Raw genomic sequence first — 14,521 nt, 5'->3', positions numbered from 1 at the left:
AAAATACGTCATAGACATAATTTCATAAAGGCAGGTGTATCTCCTTTGTGGACTGAAAATAATCTGCCCAGTCTATCTGCCCTATGGTGTTAGTCTGCAGCAGTTGCTATAGCAAATATCTGTGTTTGATGAATACCACTGAGTAACTCAAGCAGTCAAAAATGAAAACAGACTTGATTAAATGCAGACTAAGTGACCTTTAAAATTATTTCACTGCCTCTGGACAGTGTTTGGGTTATTATGGACAAATATCTACCCTATATGCACTTGTGGTACCTGAGACTGCTTCTATACAAGGTCAGGAAAGCACACCGCCATGTGTCTGTCAGACTCTTCCCCGTTAGAAGTTCACAGTGGGCAACCACCTTTAACATGGTAAAATCCACAGTGATCATTGAGAAACACAGCAGGACAGATTATATGTGCCGACTTCCATTTTTCTAGCTGAGTGTAGTGACATATTTAGCATTCCAAATTAATTTTTCTCCCTGAAGACTTGAATGCTCATAGTATCTAAAAAATACTAAAAATCTTACAGAAACAGACAGTATAAAATACAAGCATACATTTACCAAATAAACTATAAAGGGGCTAAGTTTTGTCTTCAATAGCCTCTTAAATTTCATTCTTTCTCCAGGTCCCTCACACGGCTATGTGACAAACTACTCATTTTTGCCTATCTAGAAATATGTTATAGCTCAAAATAAGTCCTACCTTATCTTTTTATATACAAACCCCACATTATTTTAGTGTTCTGCATAAATGTTATTTTTATTTATTTATTTATTAATTTTGAGACAGCCTTACTCTGTTGTCCAGGCTGGAGTGCAGTGGTGTTATCTCAGCTCACTGCATCCTCAGCCTCTCGGGTTCAAGCAATTCTCATGCCTCAGCCACCCAAGTAGCTGGAATTACAGGCGTGCTATATCCAGCTAATTTTTGTATTTTCAGTAGAGACTTTATGTTGGCCAGGTTGGTCTCGAACTCCTGGCCTCAAGTGATCTGCCTGCCTCGACCTCCCAAAGTGCTGGGATTACAGGCGTGAGCCACCACACCCAGCCTATGAGTAAACGTTATTTTAATACTCTCAAGTAATCTATAGCATGAACAAACTAATTCACAATAAGATGTAAATGGATAATGTGCTAAAACCTCAAAATGTACTTGTGATTTAAAATAATCAAAACGATGACTCTAATTAATAGATATCAGGCAGGAAACAGGGTAATTTTTCTATCACTTCCTGAATCACAGCATATAAGCAATTTCCAAACAGCATCAATAAAACTGGTTCTAATCTCACAAAGTTATACAGATCTCACTTTCAACAGTAAATGGAATTTTAACCAATACTGAAGCACAGAATACGATATCAGGCCCTAACTTCCAAAGATGGGAAAGAAAGTTGAAAAAGAAGAAAACTAAGGTCTATTGAGCAATTGCCTTGCTGCAAGAACTGTCTCAGGTGTCTACACTTACTATATAATAATAATATAATCCCCTTATTCTTTCAAGATAGATCACATTAGTCTTATTTTAGAGACAGGAAAACTGAGACTTAACAGAGATTAAATAATTTTTCCGAAATCACATACCAGGAAGAAGAAAAACCAACATTTTAAACAGCTCTGCTGACTCCAAATTTCATAATCTTTGGATAGACACCTGGCTTATTTTGTCTGAACTGAATGAAGCCAGTATCTGGTAAACACCTATAATGTTGAAAGACTATTTAGACTAAGAACTGCCACACAGTAGCTTGTTTTGTTTTGAGACGGAGTCTCGCTCTGTCGCCCAGGCTGGAATGCAGTGGAGCCATCTCGGCTCACTGCAACCTCCACCTCCTGGTTTCAAGCGATTCTCCTGCCTCAGCCTCCCACACAGTAGCTTATTTAATCTTCATAATAAGCTTATGGATAAGGCACTATTTTCTCCACATTAGCCGACAAAGAAACTAATGCTTACTGAAGTTAAGCTCACACAACGGGCAAGTGACAAATCTGGAATTTCAATCAAGTTCAGCCTGGGCTTTAATTCTAATTCCAAATTCACTAAAATTTCTGTGTATTTTTTTCCACCTAAAAATGAGCAAAAATAATCAAAGACATAGGACAAAAAGTATTTTGAGTAAAATTTATCCCAAAGGAGAGTCTACAACTTTGCACACTTCTATTATAATGTTTGCTCCTTAATGAAAACATATTTCTTTTACAACTAGTCTAAATATTTGGGTTTTAAGTCAGTTTTGTAGTTTTGTGAATACTGATAAGTTTCTATCCCTGAGATTTATTTGTTTTGTGGTTTATGGTGGTGTTTTGAGGTCTGAGGGTGGATTATGAGGGGAGATGAAAGCAATTTAAAGCTCTTAGCAGGGAGGGGCTCCGCTAATAAGGAATACGAGTGTAAAAAAAGATAAAGGCATTAATTTAGAAATTTAGCTATATAATGCAAAAACAACCATAACATTTGAAAATATCTTGCTATTTGCCTGAGTTTACTTTTCACCCAGAAATTTGACTCCATGTAAAAATGGGATATAAATCTCTAAGTAACTTTCTATAAATGGTAAACACCTCCTCCTGTCATGCATTACTCATCATAGCAAAAGCATCTATATTTAATAGTACCATATCCAGGAGTTAAAATCTATATTTTTATATATACCAACTTCCCTAGAAGAGGTCAGGAGGCATGGTATGTGCCCTGGATGGTTAGGGTTGGAGTCAGACAGGGAGGGGGAGATGTTTGGGAGCGCCCAAGAGGAAACCCATGTTCCCTAGATACAATGTTGTACTTAGAAATACATCCCTAAAGTTCTATTCTACCTTAATGCTTCAGAATAGCATTTAAAAAACACTATTCTCAAAGACTGAGTAAAACAGACATAATAATGTAGTTTCCTTTTAAAATCTGAATACAAATTATTCAAATGGGGCTGTCGTCATAACTCTGTAACCTGAAAAACTGGATCAAATTGTCATACTACCTGATTGGTGAGGATGATAATATAATACCTGCCTCTTGATAGTGTTATGATGATTAAATGGGGTGAGTGGATATTTAAGTATGTGACACACATTAAGTGCTCAGTCATGCCAGTTCCATCCCCAGCCGCTGCTCCTTTGAAACAAAACAGTCAAATTTCCAGCAATGTGTCTTTTCTGGAATCAAACTTGAAGCATCATAATTGTTCAAGGAAGAGATGAAAGAATTTTAACTTTGTTTTGTAATGCTGAATAAAGACCTACTTGGCCACAACTTCAAACACAAGTAAAAAATAAAATAAAATAAAGGATCTTTTCTGAAGTGAGATCCTTTGATTCTTTATTCCCAACCTAGGCTTAGGAAACAACAGTTTTTGGTTTTATGGGTAGATGCCAAGAAGCTGACAAACATTTCCCATTAAATAATTTAAATTACTTTCTGTGAAAAATACAAAATATTTTGGAAATTTAAAATGAGGAGGGGCTTTCTATAAAATCAAAAAGTTGCTGGATCACTGCTCTAGGTATTACGTCTCTAAAAGACAATAATAATAAAATTAACGGATGAAAGCACACCTCTTTCAGCTTTGATTAAATTGTGGCTTGCTTACAAAACATAAATATCTATATAACATATAAATGTGTATGTGGGAGTATGCATGCATGTGTATTAACAAAAGGAAGCCTAGTGGGCTTATTAAGTGAAATAGAGCACCAAGGAAGCTGTGCCTTTTGCCATATGTTAGCAATTGTTATTTCTTTGTTGTTTTATCATTTGCTTTCGTTTTTAAATGAATTTCCTTTGTTTAACAAAAGGCAAAGTCCTTAGTTGGAAATTATGTAAAAACAGAGGCCTGAATCTGAGGGTCATGCTTTGCTGATTCAGATCCAGAAGTGAGTAGTTTGTTTCAGGGTAGATTGAGGATTTAAAGCATCTGGGAGAAAGCATTTAAGGAGAAACATTTAACAGCTGCTGAAACTGAGATATGAATACCATGTAAACAAGCTGAGAAAACACAACCTATTGTACATTAAAAAGCAAAATTTTTTCATCTGCAAGTTGTGTGTTGTTTTTGTTTTGGTTGAGATATATATATTATATTTTATATATGTGTGTGTGTATATATACACACACACACATATATAAAATCAATGACCAATGCTGCATAACTAAGCTATATTTTCCTGTAGATCCTTATTAATCAAAGTGTGATCCATTGACCAGCATCATCAGCATCTGCTGGAGCCTGTTAGGAATGCAGAATCTCAGGCCCCATCACAGACCAGTTACTGAATTGGAATCTGCATTGTAACAAACTTCTCAGGTGATTCATTTGCCCATTGTAAATTCTGAGAAGCCCCATTGTAAAAAACCAAAACTATTGGACTTCTCAATTCATTCAAGGTCCCCCTTCACACCTATACATCCTGTTCGAGGTAAGTATTATACTAAGAGCTTTACCTAGGGAGAAGTTTTAAAATAAGAATATGAGACCCTACTGCAAATAATATAATGTAATTCATCTCATACAGGGTCTGAGCAAGGTTTTTTTTAAAAGCTCCCCTGACAAATCAAATGTGAAGCCAAGGTTGAAAACAATTACATTATCTTATTTAATTCTTAACTTCAAACATCAAGGTTTGCATTATTACGTCACAGAGGAACTTGCTCATGATAGCAAAACCTAGATTTAAAATCAGGTCTGTCTGACTTCAAAGATTTTCTCTGGCATTTTATACCCACCAATATGTTGGAGGCTTTTAGGCCAGTAGCTAGTTCCCAACTTCCCATTGTGTGATTACCCCAACATGCAGCATTGTATGGGAAAGCCCAGAGGGGCAGGGCAAAAGAGTGACCATCAAGAACCTTAAGGCTAGGCAAGACTGGGATGGAAAGATGAAGAGCCATGAAACTGTTTCTCCAGAAAATCAGATCAGCCCCTGTCCTGAGCCAATTGCAATGATAAATGAGCAAACGGACTAATGAACCACAGGGGGATCTGCATGTCAACCGACTTTGTCACAAACTGAATTAAGCGAATGGGCTTAGAAGAGACATGCAGGAGTGTTTACAAAAGTACTGTGGGCACAGCTCTCAGGCTAAGGAACGTAACATTTGTGGACTGCTCTATCACTACTGTCCCATCACCACATATGGTCACCATACTTGTGAGCAGGAGATATCCCAAAATCTGGTTTGCCTTACATAGGATGACCAGCCAGAGGCCGATGGGTGGAATGTTCCCACAGAGTCAGGGAGGATGTGAGTCATGCCTTCTTACATCATTTAAGCAAGGCTTGTGTAGATTTTTAAAGCATTTACCATAAATGGATCCCCTCATCACCATCTGTTCACTTTTGGTACAGGAAATATTATAAGACCATTCTTGTCATATGGATTTTCATTAGTAGTTTTGAAAAGGATTTCTCTGATCTTTTGAGATACATACAAATAAGTGAAAAAGAAACGGACATTTTCTTTTACAAATCATACTTGGAATAGTGTTAAGTTACTCTCTTTGACAGATGGCTCAATTCCAGGGACTAGCTCTCTCTCAGGGAGCACTGAAAATCCTAGTATAATCCTAAAATATGAGTGTTGACTTTAAAAGTCTGATTTAACTGACAGATGTATGAAATGGCACATAGAAAACTCGCCACTGGGGGCAATGAAAATGCTAGAGTAACAGTTACGTTATAGGAGAATGGCAATGATACAATCTCACCCGTTTTCTCGTTTTATGTGATCCATTTTCTGATGCTGAAATTTATTTTTGTGAAACATTAGATTGTACTCACATTTCTATATGCCTGTTTTTAAAATGCCAAAATTACACAGACTTCAGGGTCTGTCTTTTGAGAAAAACCGACATATAAATAAACCTTACTTCTGTGCAAAAAAAAAAAAAAAAAAGACATCTCTTTCAATCATAAACAGCAAGTGTTCTACCTTTGAACCATGGATATATCAACCTCAAACCAAAAAAAATTTGAAAAGAAAAACACAGTGATGAGAAAAATCATAATGGTTAAACATGTTTAAGTAACTGATTAGCTCCCTTTATTTTGAAATAGGTATATTGTCTCCTAACCTCTGATTCGCTCAGTGCCACATTAATAAAAGGTCACAATGTTTTTAAATGCTGAGATTTTAGTATTATATCAGGAGTAGAGATGAATTTTAAAAACTGAGTTTGCACATATGGAGAAAAACTTTAGGTTTGATTTGGGGATCCTCTGCCTGAATTTACAGCTCTGCAAAATCTGCTATTTCTAATCAGCGATAAACCTCCTCTCCCTTGGCTCATGGAACTTTGTTTTCACTGAGTCTAGAGGCGTTAATATCAGTTGCAAAATGTCCTGGAAGAGGGATTTAGAGATCCTGAGTGGTCTGTGCCTGCTTCTGCTAAACATCTCAGAGACACTCTGCCCCCTGGTGGACTGTTCCAGGGTGGGTTTCGATGAACAGTGCAGGCTTCCCTTCTCCCACCCTTCCTCTACTAACCTCTTTCCTTTAGAAGACTCGAGTAGACGCCCCAGTTGAAAGCTTTTATCCCCACCAATTACACATTCGTTTGGTTCAACAATTCCCTTTTATATAATGTAAAAACCCTTAGTTACCTAATCAGCCCTTCACAGCTAAAACAAGAACCACAGACATCATTATTGGTTATCATGATTTGATACAGGTAAGAAAAAAGCAGAGAAGTGAAAAACGAGGTGCTGCAAATTAAAAATGTGGATGTGGCCAGGGACTTTGGATTCTCTAAAGACAGCCAGAAATCTCTAGACAAGGAAGAGGAAGAGAGTTTAAAAGTGAATAAAAGGACGCTGTAAGAAATAATTAAACACTTGGCAATTTCTTCTTGGCCAGTAGAGCCACTGCAAACCATCCTTCATGTTCCCTTTGGTTCTTTGGGTTGTATGTCACCTGCATAGGAGATTAGTTGTAAAAGGCTGTAAACTTCAGCCACTTCTAGTTTTTGCCAAATTTTTCCCATTCAGGCTAGTTTGATCTTCTCCAGTCCAACTTCTCCCAAGTACCCCTGTTCTGTGCTACAGGCACTCTGCATCCACAGAGGAGACAATGGGAAATAATGACTAAGAGGAAGTCCAATCTGCTGAGAGTCAAAAAAGTGTCACGCATCTCAATAAGTGCTTTACGTGTATAGGTTCTAAGACTTTACATCAACTTGTAGGTAGATGGTATTTGAGAAGAAGAACCACATAGTTCTAACATACTTTATTTGCAATTCAAACCTAGGACTGACTACAAAAGCTACCTTTCTGCCTACTTTACTGGTCTTAAGATAGGTCAGTCTACTTCTCTGAAGTCTTCTTCTAACCCAGTTCCTCCTTCTGTATTTTAAGCACCAGACAGCCCTTGGAATCTGACTGCCTAGCCTAGAGACTAAAGGTCTCCTCTGAAAACTAATCTGGAAAACTCTTGTGATAGTGGATCTAACCCTCTCTCTTTGCAGAATATGAAAGCACAATCCATTTCTTTCCTTTCAAATTCTTCCTTCAGATATAAACTAAATCCCCCAAGTCATGGCAGCACGTATCAGTCAGCCACAGTATCATTTACTATTAATCATTCTCTAGTGAAGGCTCAGACTCCTAAACACAACCCCAGAATCCAAGGAACCAATTTTTCCATAATAATAGAACTACTACCCGACACTTTTTAGAACACAAAAGGACTTTTATTTATTTTCCTAAATTTCATTTCCAATGATACATTTCCTGAAAGGTGGAATATCAAAGGCAATTTTCAGTCACAGCAACTCCATCAAATACACATAATCTGATATTTTACTGCTTCAGTGAATTATAATCTTCTCAGGGTTTCCTGGTTAAAGAAGACAAAACTAAGATAATAGAGACGAAAAATTAAGAATATTGTTCTTTAGAAAATTTGTTGAACTCAATAAACATTCATTCATAGGTGTAGTGTCCATTTTTCAAAGGAAACGCTAAAATTCCTAGAAACACAAGACAATATTGGTATTATTGAATGAGTATACATTCATATATTTCTGTGAAAATTTGTGCAATTAAACAATATGGAAAATGTTGTTTGTTACCATAGCCAATGAAAATATATTTTCATTGCTATGTAAGTTAAACATTTCCATCTCCCGCTTTATGTTCTGCAAAAAAGCCATGTGTCTAGTTTATGAAATAAACTATGCTATAGGCAGCAGTAACTGAAAAGGAGCTTAACAGTCTTAACTACATACCCCTGGGATGAATAATACACTTTGCATAATCATGTGCAATGCTGAATGATGATTCTATATCTCTTATAACTATAAGGGTTTGCAAGCTTCTATTTCATACAATATGCCCCAAATCCAGGCAATACAGCCAAATAGTCAAGCAATAATTTAGGTGGTTAATCTACAAAATGGCAAACAACCCATTCAACTAAACTGATTGTGTTTTGTTAATGTGAGGACACCATCAATACAGGTACCCTACAAAGAAATCATTTGTAAGTGGCTATTTGTTTCAATTAATGTTTCCCCCTAAGGCTCTTAGAAGTTGACTTAATTGCCTTTTAGGACCAAAGAAAATACAGCTGTATAAACAGAAGACCACAGTATTAATAACATAAAAACAAACACCATGCTCTATGCACATTCCTCCATAGGAGAAATGTCACAAAAAACAAACAAACAAACTTGGGGATCCAGCAGAAGTACAGGCATATCTAATGCCTAAAATTTTCTCTCACACCAGTGACAGGTATAAATATTGATCAAAATTCCCCTTTTTAGTTAGCTTATGTGTGAATCTTTGAATAGTATATTTTCAAGAGTGATTACCCAAGGTGAAGGTCTGCACAGTAGGCAAGCAGTGTGCTTCAGTTCAATACATTTATTGTCTGACAAACAGGACTGGGGAGCTTCAAGCAAGGAGTGAATCCATTTCACAAAGACAATTTGCTTCTGCAGACAAAAGGTATCAACTGCAGAATGCCTTCTGAGAAAAGGAGTGTGAATTTTCTTTGGCATGTTAAATGCTGTGCATATACATTTTTTTTCATGCAGATAATCCCTCAGGGCTACTTCTTATTAAAATATACATTTTTTTCATATTTTATTGCATGACTTTATCCTGTATTAGGGAGCTCTCAGAGGAAATTTGAAATAACTAAGTATTCTTGAAATTTGAAAAGATTGATAAATTTAAAGTATTCCAGATATTACATTCATTGAGATATCAGGTTGGTAACGAATATACAAAGGTCAAAAGCTTGCCAGTTTCCTGATTGTTTAGTAAGTCTGAGGTTTGGTTCTGCAAGTTAAAAAAAAAAAAAAAAAAAAAAAAAAAGGCCTCAATTTTAGCTTCACTAAGCTTTTCTAAAGTTCTTGTATGTCATTTTCTAGCAATCTTTTCTCCTGCCCAAACTTCAATAACAGCAACAATGGAAAAAGAAACAAGTTTATTTTCTTTCCAATATCGTTTTCAGAGCCCTTACTGTATTTTAAAGGTTTCTGAAGAAGGGAGATAGTTCTCTTGGTTTCCTTATATGTTAGCACACAAGGAATCACAGATGGGAAGGAGAGTGCAAATGACTATCAGATAAAAGTCTCATGCATTTTAAGATTTTTTTACAAGTCAAAATATACATCCTTCTATTACCCCCACCCCATTCCTCAATTGTGTAAGAACTAGTCCCATGTCATCAGTCTCCTTCACATCTCACTCAATTGGATAAGAAATAAAGACACTTTTCTTGTTAAGGAACAATATATCTCCAATACTAATCGGTTTTACCAATTGCATTAGTAAGAAATATAGCAGCAGTGTGGGCTGAGTCACCCATCATACCCTTCATTTCTGGGGATTTAAATGTGTAAAGTGACAGGTACATGAAATTAGGAGAGGAAAAAAAGCAGTCTGCAGACTTTGGCACTAGCACACATAATGGTTTGTTTGTTAGAGCTGTGGTTTGACCATCGCTAAACAAGAATTACAAAATTACAAATCTGCAGAAAACAAACAATCATAGGTGTTGATTCTCAGTTTAACACTCTCATCTCCCATTCCCACCCACCCACCCCCATATAGTTTCAAGTATAATAAAAATAGAGATCTCAGCATCAGAATTTTGCTGTTAACTCTTCAAGGTTTCTCTGCGCCATCCAAGCCACACATAGGGTTTGAAGCACCAAATCCACAAGTTTCTCCAACCAAGTTTAAATAGACAAAAACTGAAGACTGAATGATGCCAAAGTAACTGTTCTTAAATTAAGCTGTAACACAAAGTTCTCCCCAAAAACACAGGGCATTAAGCGTCTAGTTCAAGTACTGCCAGGCTGTATGTAGATCTGTCTCAGACAAGCTTCAGACAACAATTACAAATACACTGGTTCTAGTGGGCATTATCCATGATACCAAAGCAGGGCAGGGATCCCCTTCCATAATCAATTTTTAAAAGTTGCAATCCCCTTTGGGATTGGCTGCCGCAGGGGTCAGTGCTGAGCCCGAGGCTTGACGGGGAGGAAGTGAGCCTCCTCCTGGGCAGGGAAGTTCTACGTTTAGTTTCAACACTTCTCCTTTCAGAGCTCTCTCTCAGGACTATCCTGGCTTCTCAGGATCCATTGCCCTTGCCCAGGAGAGACAGCCTCGCTGGGACCCAGTAACCGCGAAAGAAGATTCGACCTACCTGTGGAACCAGACACAACTTGGTCCCCAAAGGTCGCTTAGGCGACCCCACTGCAATTGGCAAGTCAACTCGTGCACTTAAAACGTATCAGTTTATGGAACGCTTGTTTAAAGTCCTCATTGGACATGGTATAGATTATGGGGTTAATGAGGGAGTTGAGATAGCCCAGCCAGGTGAAGAAATCAAAGATGGCTAGGTGGAACCAGCAGGCATCTTTGCAGATAGGCAGCACTAGGGAGATGATGAAGAAGGGCAGCCAACACACAATAAAGGCTCCCAAAATGATCCCCAGGGTCTTGGTGGCTTTGCGCTCCCTAGCGGCCATGAGTTTCTTCCTTTCCAGCAGGGCGTCGGAGACTCGCACTTTGACTTGGTTCACGTACACAGGAGACCCGGATTCGCTGGGCACGTCGGGAACCCGCGAGTTAATAGAGGTGACCGAGGACGTGGACCCAGGAGAGTCCGTTATCAGCTGGGCTCGGGTCAAGCGCTTGCCGGTCCTGTTGGGCGTCTGTTTCAAAATCCGGGAGCGGGCTTCCACGTAGATGCGGCCATAGAGGGCGATGAGGAGCAGGGTGGGAAAGTAGAAAGCACCCACCGTGGAGTAGACCGTGTAGAGGATGTGGTCGGTGTTCACCACGCAGTCCGACACCTCCTCTTCGGCCTTGGCCTGACGCCAGAAGAAGGGCGGCAGCGAGATAGAGATGGAGAAGACCCACACCAGCGCGATCATGACCGCTGCCCTCTTGGGAGTCCTTTTAGCTGAGTACTCCACAGCGTCTGTGATGGCCCAGTAGCGGTCCAGGGCGATGACACAGAGGTGCAGGATGGAGGCAGTGCAACAGGTGATGTCCGACGACAGCCAGAAGTCACAGACCACCTGGCCCAGTGTCCAGCGGCCGGTGACAGTGTACATGGTGCTGACGGGCATCACCAGGATGGACACGAGCAGGTCGGTGACCGCCAGAGAGGCGATCAGGTAGTTAGCCGGGGTGTGCAGCTTCCGGGTCCGGTACACTGTGGCAATCACAAAGGCATTGGAGAGCGTGGTGGCCAAGGTGATGAGCGCCAGTAGCATAACCAGCAGTACTTTCCAGGGTAGGGCGATGGAGTCCTGGTAAATATAGTCCTTGGTGCTGCAGTTTTGGGAGGGAGCAGAGGATAGGTTGGCTTGAGGAGCCCAGGTCTCGGAGCCCGCGGGCGGCGGTGGAGCGCACTGAGCACCCGGTTCCTCCATGGTTCTCGCCCCAGCCCCAGAGCGCAGCTCTTTTGCATGGAGCGGACGAAGGAGAGGGCGGAAGGACCGTGGCGATCGCAGGTTTGTCCCCAGTTGATAGTTCCGTGAGTTCCTCAATTATTCCTCCGCCCAGGTTCACAGCTGAAACTAGAGGTCATGGGTGCGGCAGCCGAGGCAGGCGGGCGCGTCCCCTGCACTTCCAGAGCGCCTGGCAAAGCCGCCGCGTCTGTGGTTGTTCCTCTCCATACCGGGTCTTAGCCCTGGGTTGCTAAGAACTGGCCCACCGAGCCCTGCTCCGCTCCAGCTCCCTGGAGGCGTCTAGTGCCGGAGGGTGAAGTACTGCTTGAGGAGAAGGCTTTGACCAAATGGGATCTGGCTTACCCCAGTTGCTTGAGGCTGAGCGTCTCCTAACCTGGACGCTCTTGGATCTGCAGACTTTGCCCACAGGAGTTTCCTAGGTGTAGAGACCAAAGCTTGCAGGCCAGCGAGAGGTCCCGATCTTGCATTCCCGCCCCTCGCCCCAAGCTGGGGCACTTTTTTGAGGCTGCAGCGGCCGCCAGAGCTGGGTGCGGTGAAGTCTAGGAGCAGCGCTGAGCCGCGCCTCGCGCCGGAGCTCTGCCCTCCCTCTCTTTTCACTCTCTGGCCACTCGGACGAGCGGCCCCGAGGAGACGGAGCCATAAAAGGGGGGACAATGGGGCTGGAGTTGCGGCTGCTCGGGCCGCGCGGCCACCACCGCCACCTCGGTCCCACGGGAACCACTCGGAGCCATGCCACTGGGTGCGCGGGTCTGGAGGACCTGGCGCGGCACACGGGGAAGGGGCAGGTGTCTGGGGAAGCTGGAGGGACGCGGCGTGCGCCAGCCCGGGAGGAGCGTGCGAGCTACGGAGCAGATGGGCTCCTTATATAGAGTCCAGGTCCGGTCCGCCAGAGCAGTGCAACTCGTGCGGCGCGGCGAGTGCTGACGCCCGCTCGCGATCACCTTCTCTTTTTCTCTCTCCCTCCCTCTTTTCCCCCCGCCCCGTTCCCTTCCTGGCCAAGGAAGCTCCCGCCGGGTCCTACCGCCCTATCTCCCCGCTTCCCACCCCGGGCCCCCTCCCAGCCCTGACAACCTGGAGCCGCATTTCTGGCCAGGGGAGGAGAGCGTCCTGTTCTCGCCTCTGCGGACATCGGAGCTTGCTGCGCTGACCTCCAGTGAGACCCATGTCCTTAGCCACGATCCCAGGCTTAGTCCAGGAGTCTGGTCCTAGGCTCCCGCCTACCACTCCCACCCTAGAAGGCCAGTTTTAGGCGGAGAAGCCCTGGTCTCTGACCTCTCCGCTCTAAAATCATATCCAGCCCTGAGGGCCACACCCAGATTAGGAGGCAGGCATCAGTAATATCTCGGTAGAGGACCCAATGTTTGCATTTTGTACTTTGAGCCTCTGGCTTCATGTCGTCCTCAACTCCTGATACAATAAAAACTATTTTTTCATCAAGTTTTAGCAATTTGTGTTTTTCACTCAACTGTGAGTCAACAGGGAAAAAGAAAAAGCTATCTGAGAAAACGCAGAAGTATCACAAACAGAAGCCAACTGTACGTGAAATTAAACCTTCTGCTCCACCCCTCCTGTTCCAGCTGCTCAGTGCTTCAGTGCCTCTGGAAAACAGTTGCCAGTGAGCATGTTCCTTCCAACAGCCCACCTAGAAAGGAGGCCATCAGAATTCAAGAAAAAAGGGGGATACCGCGGCGGGGAGGACTGGAACCATCAACAGCACCGTCTTGTGTGTCTCCTTTGCCTTCAACTAGTATGTGGGGATGTCAGCCATAAGCTGCAGCATGCAATACCAGTACCAAGGTCTCATGACCAGGGACCGATCCCCTGTCCTCAGTTTCTCCTCTAACCTCAACAGAAACAAATGTAGCGTAGAAATGCAAATCAGAAAGTGTGAAGAAAAGCTCCAGGAAAGGACAAGGTATTTTCAGCTCGAAGGATTAAATGATCCCCACTACGAATTCCTAGACCCTAGATCCATCTTTGGCACCTAGAGTGTATCTAATAAAAACTGCATTGTAATTGAACTCATCTGATTAAGCGCACATATATTTTAAAGGGAATCATTCTGTGGCAGAACTTAAGGTTATCTGATCTGATCCCTCCACCCAGTTTTAGAGGAAGAGTAATTAAGATTCTTTGAAAGAAGAGCTTTTTCCCCAACGCAATAAAGCAGAAACCCAAGTTCCCTTAATTCCCGGTTCTCTAAACCAGGCAGGCAGGCAAAAAATAGAGTGCCTACTCTATGCTGAGTATTTTTGTAGGCTCCAGAGGTATGGAGGCCAGTGGGAGTAGACTCAGACCCTCTTTTCCAGCAGTTTACATTGTAGAAGAGACAGACAATAACTACATGAACAAGTAAATAATTAATACTTATACTTTTCTGTAGTGTAAGTGTTATGAAGACACACACACACACACACACACACACACACACACATATCCATGCATTGAGAGTGAGGGTACTCCTTTAACTAAGGTAGCAGCTCTTCAAGGACGTCCTCTAGATGCGTTCTGGGCTGCAGCAGCCATCCTGAGGATAAAAGCACTGCCTTCTCTCTTTTTCTCCTCCAGTCCTAGCACCTAGCA

General features: G+C 41.8%; 1 protein-coding gene across 1 annotated transcript; it reads right to left on the bottom strand.

The window, feature by feature from the left end:
* Positions 1–9,421: 9,421 nt before the first annotated feature.
* On the bottom strand, positions 9,422–12,863 carry HTR1B (5-hydroxytryptamine receptor 1B). Its single transcript, XM_045391164.3, has one exon. It carries the CDS (start codon positions 11,897–11,899, stop codon positions 10,727–10,729), a length of 1,173 nt encoding a protein of 390 aa, XP_045247099.1. The 5' UTR covers positions 11,900–12,863; the 3' UTR covers positions 9,422–10,726.
* Positions 12,864–14,521: the final 1,658 nt, after the last annotated feature.

The sequence above is a fragment of the Macaca fascicularis genome, chromosome 4, assembly GCF_037993035.2.
Source record: "Macaca fascicularis isolate 582-1 chromosome 4, T2T-MFA8v1.1".
In the NCBI taxonomy this organism is placed as follows: domain Eukaryota; kingdom Metazoa; phylum Chordata; class Mammalia; order Primates; family Cercopithecidae; genus Macaca; species Macaca fascicularis.
This window is presented reverse-complemented; position numbering and strand designations above follow the sequence as displayed.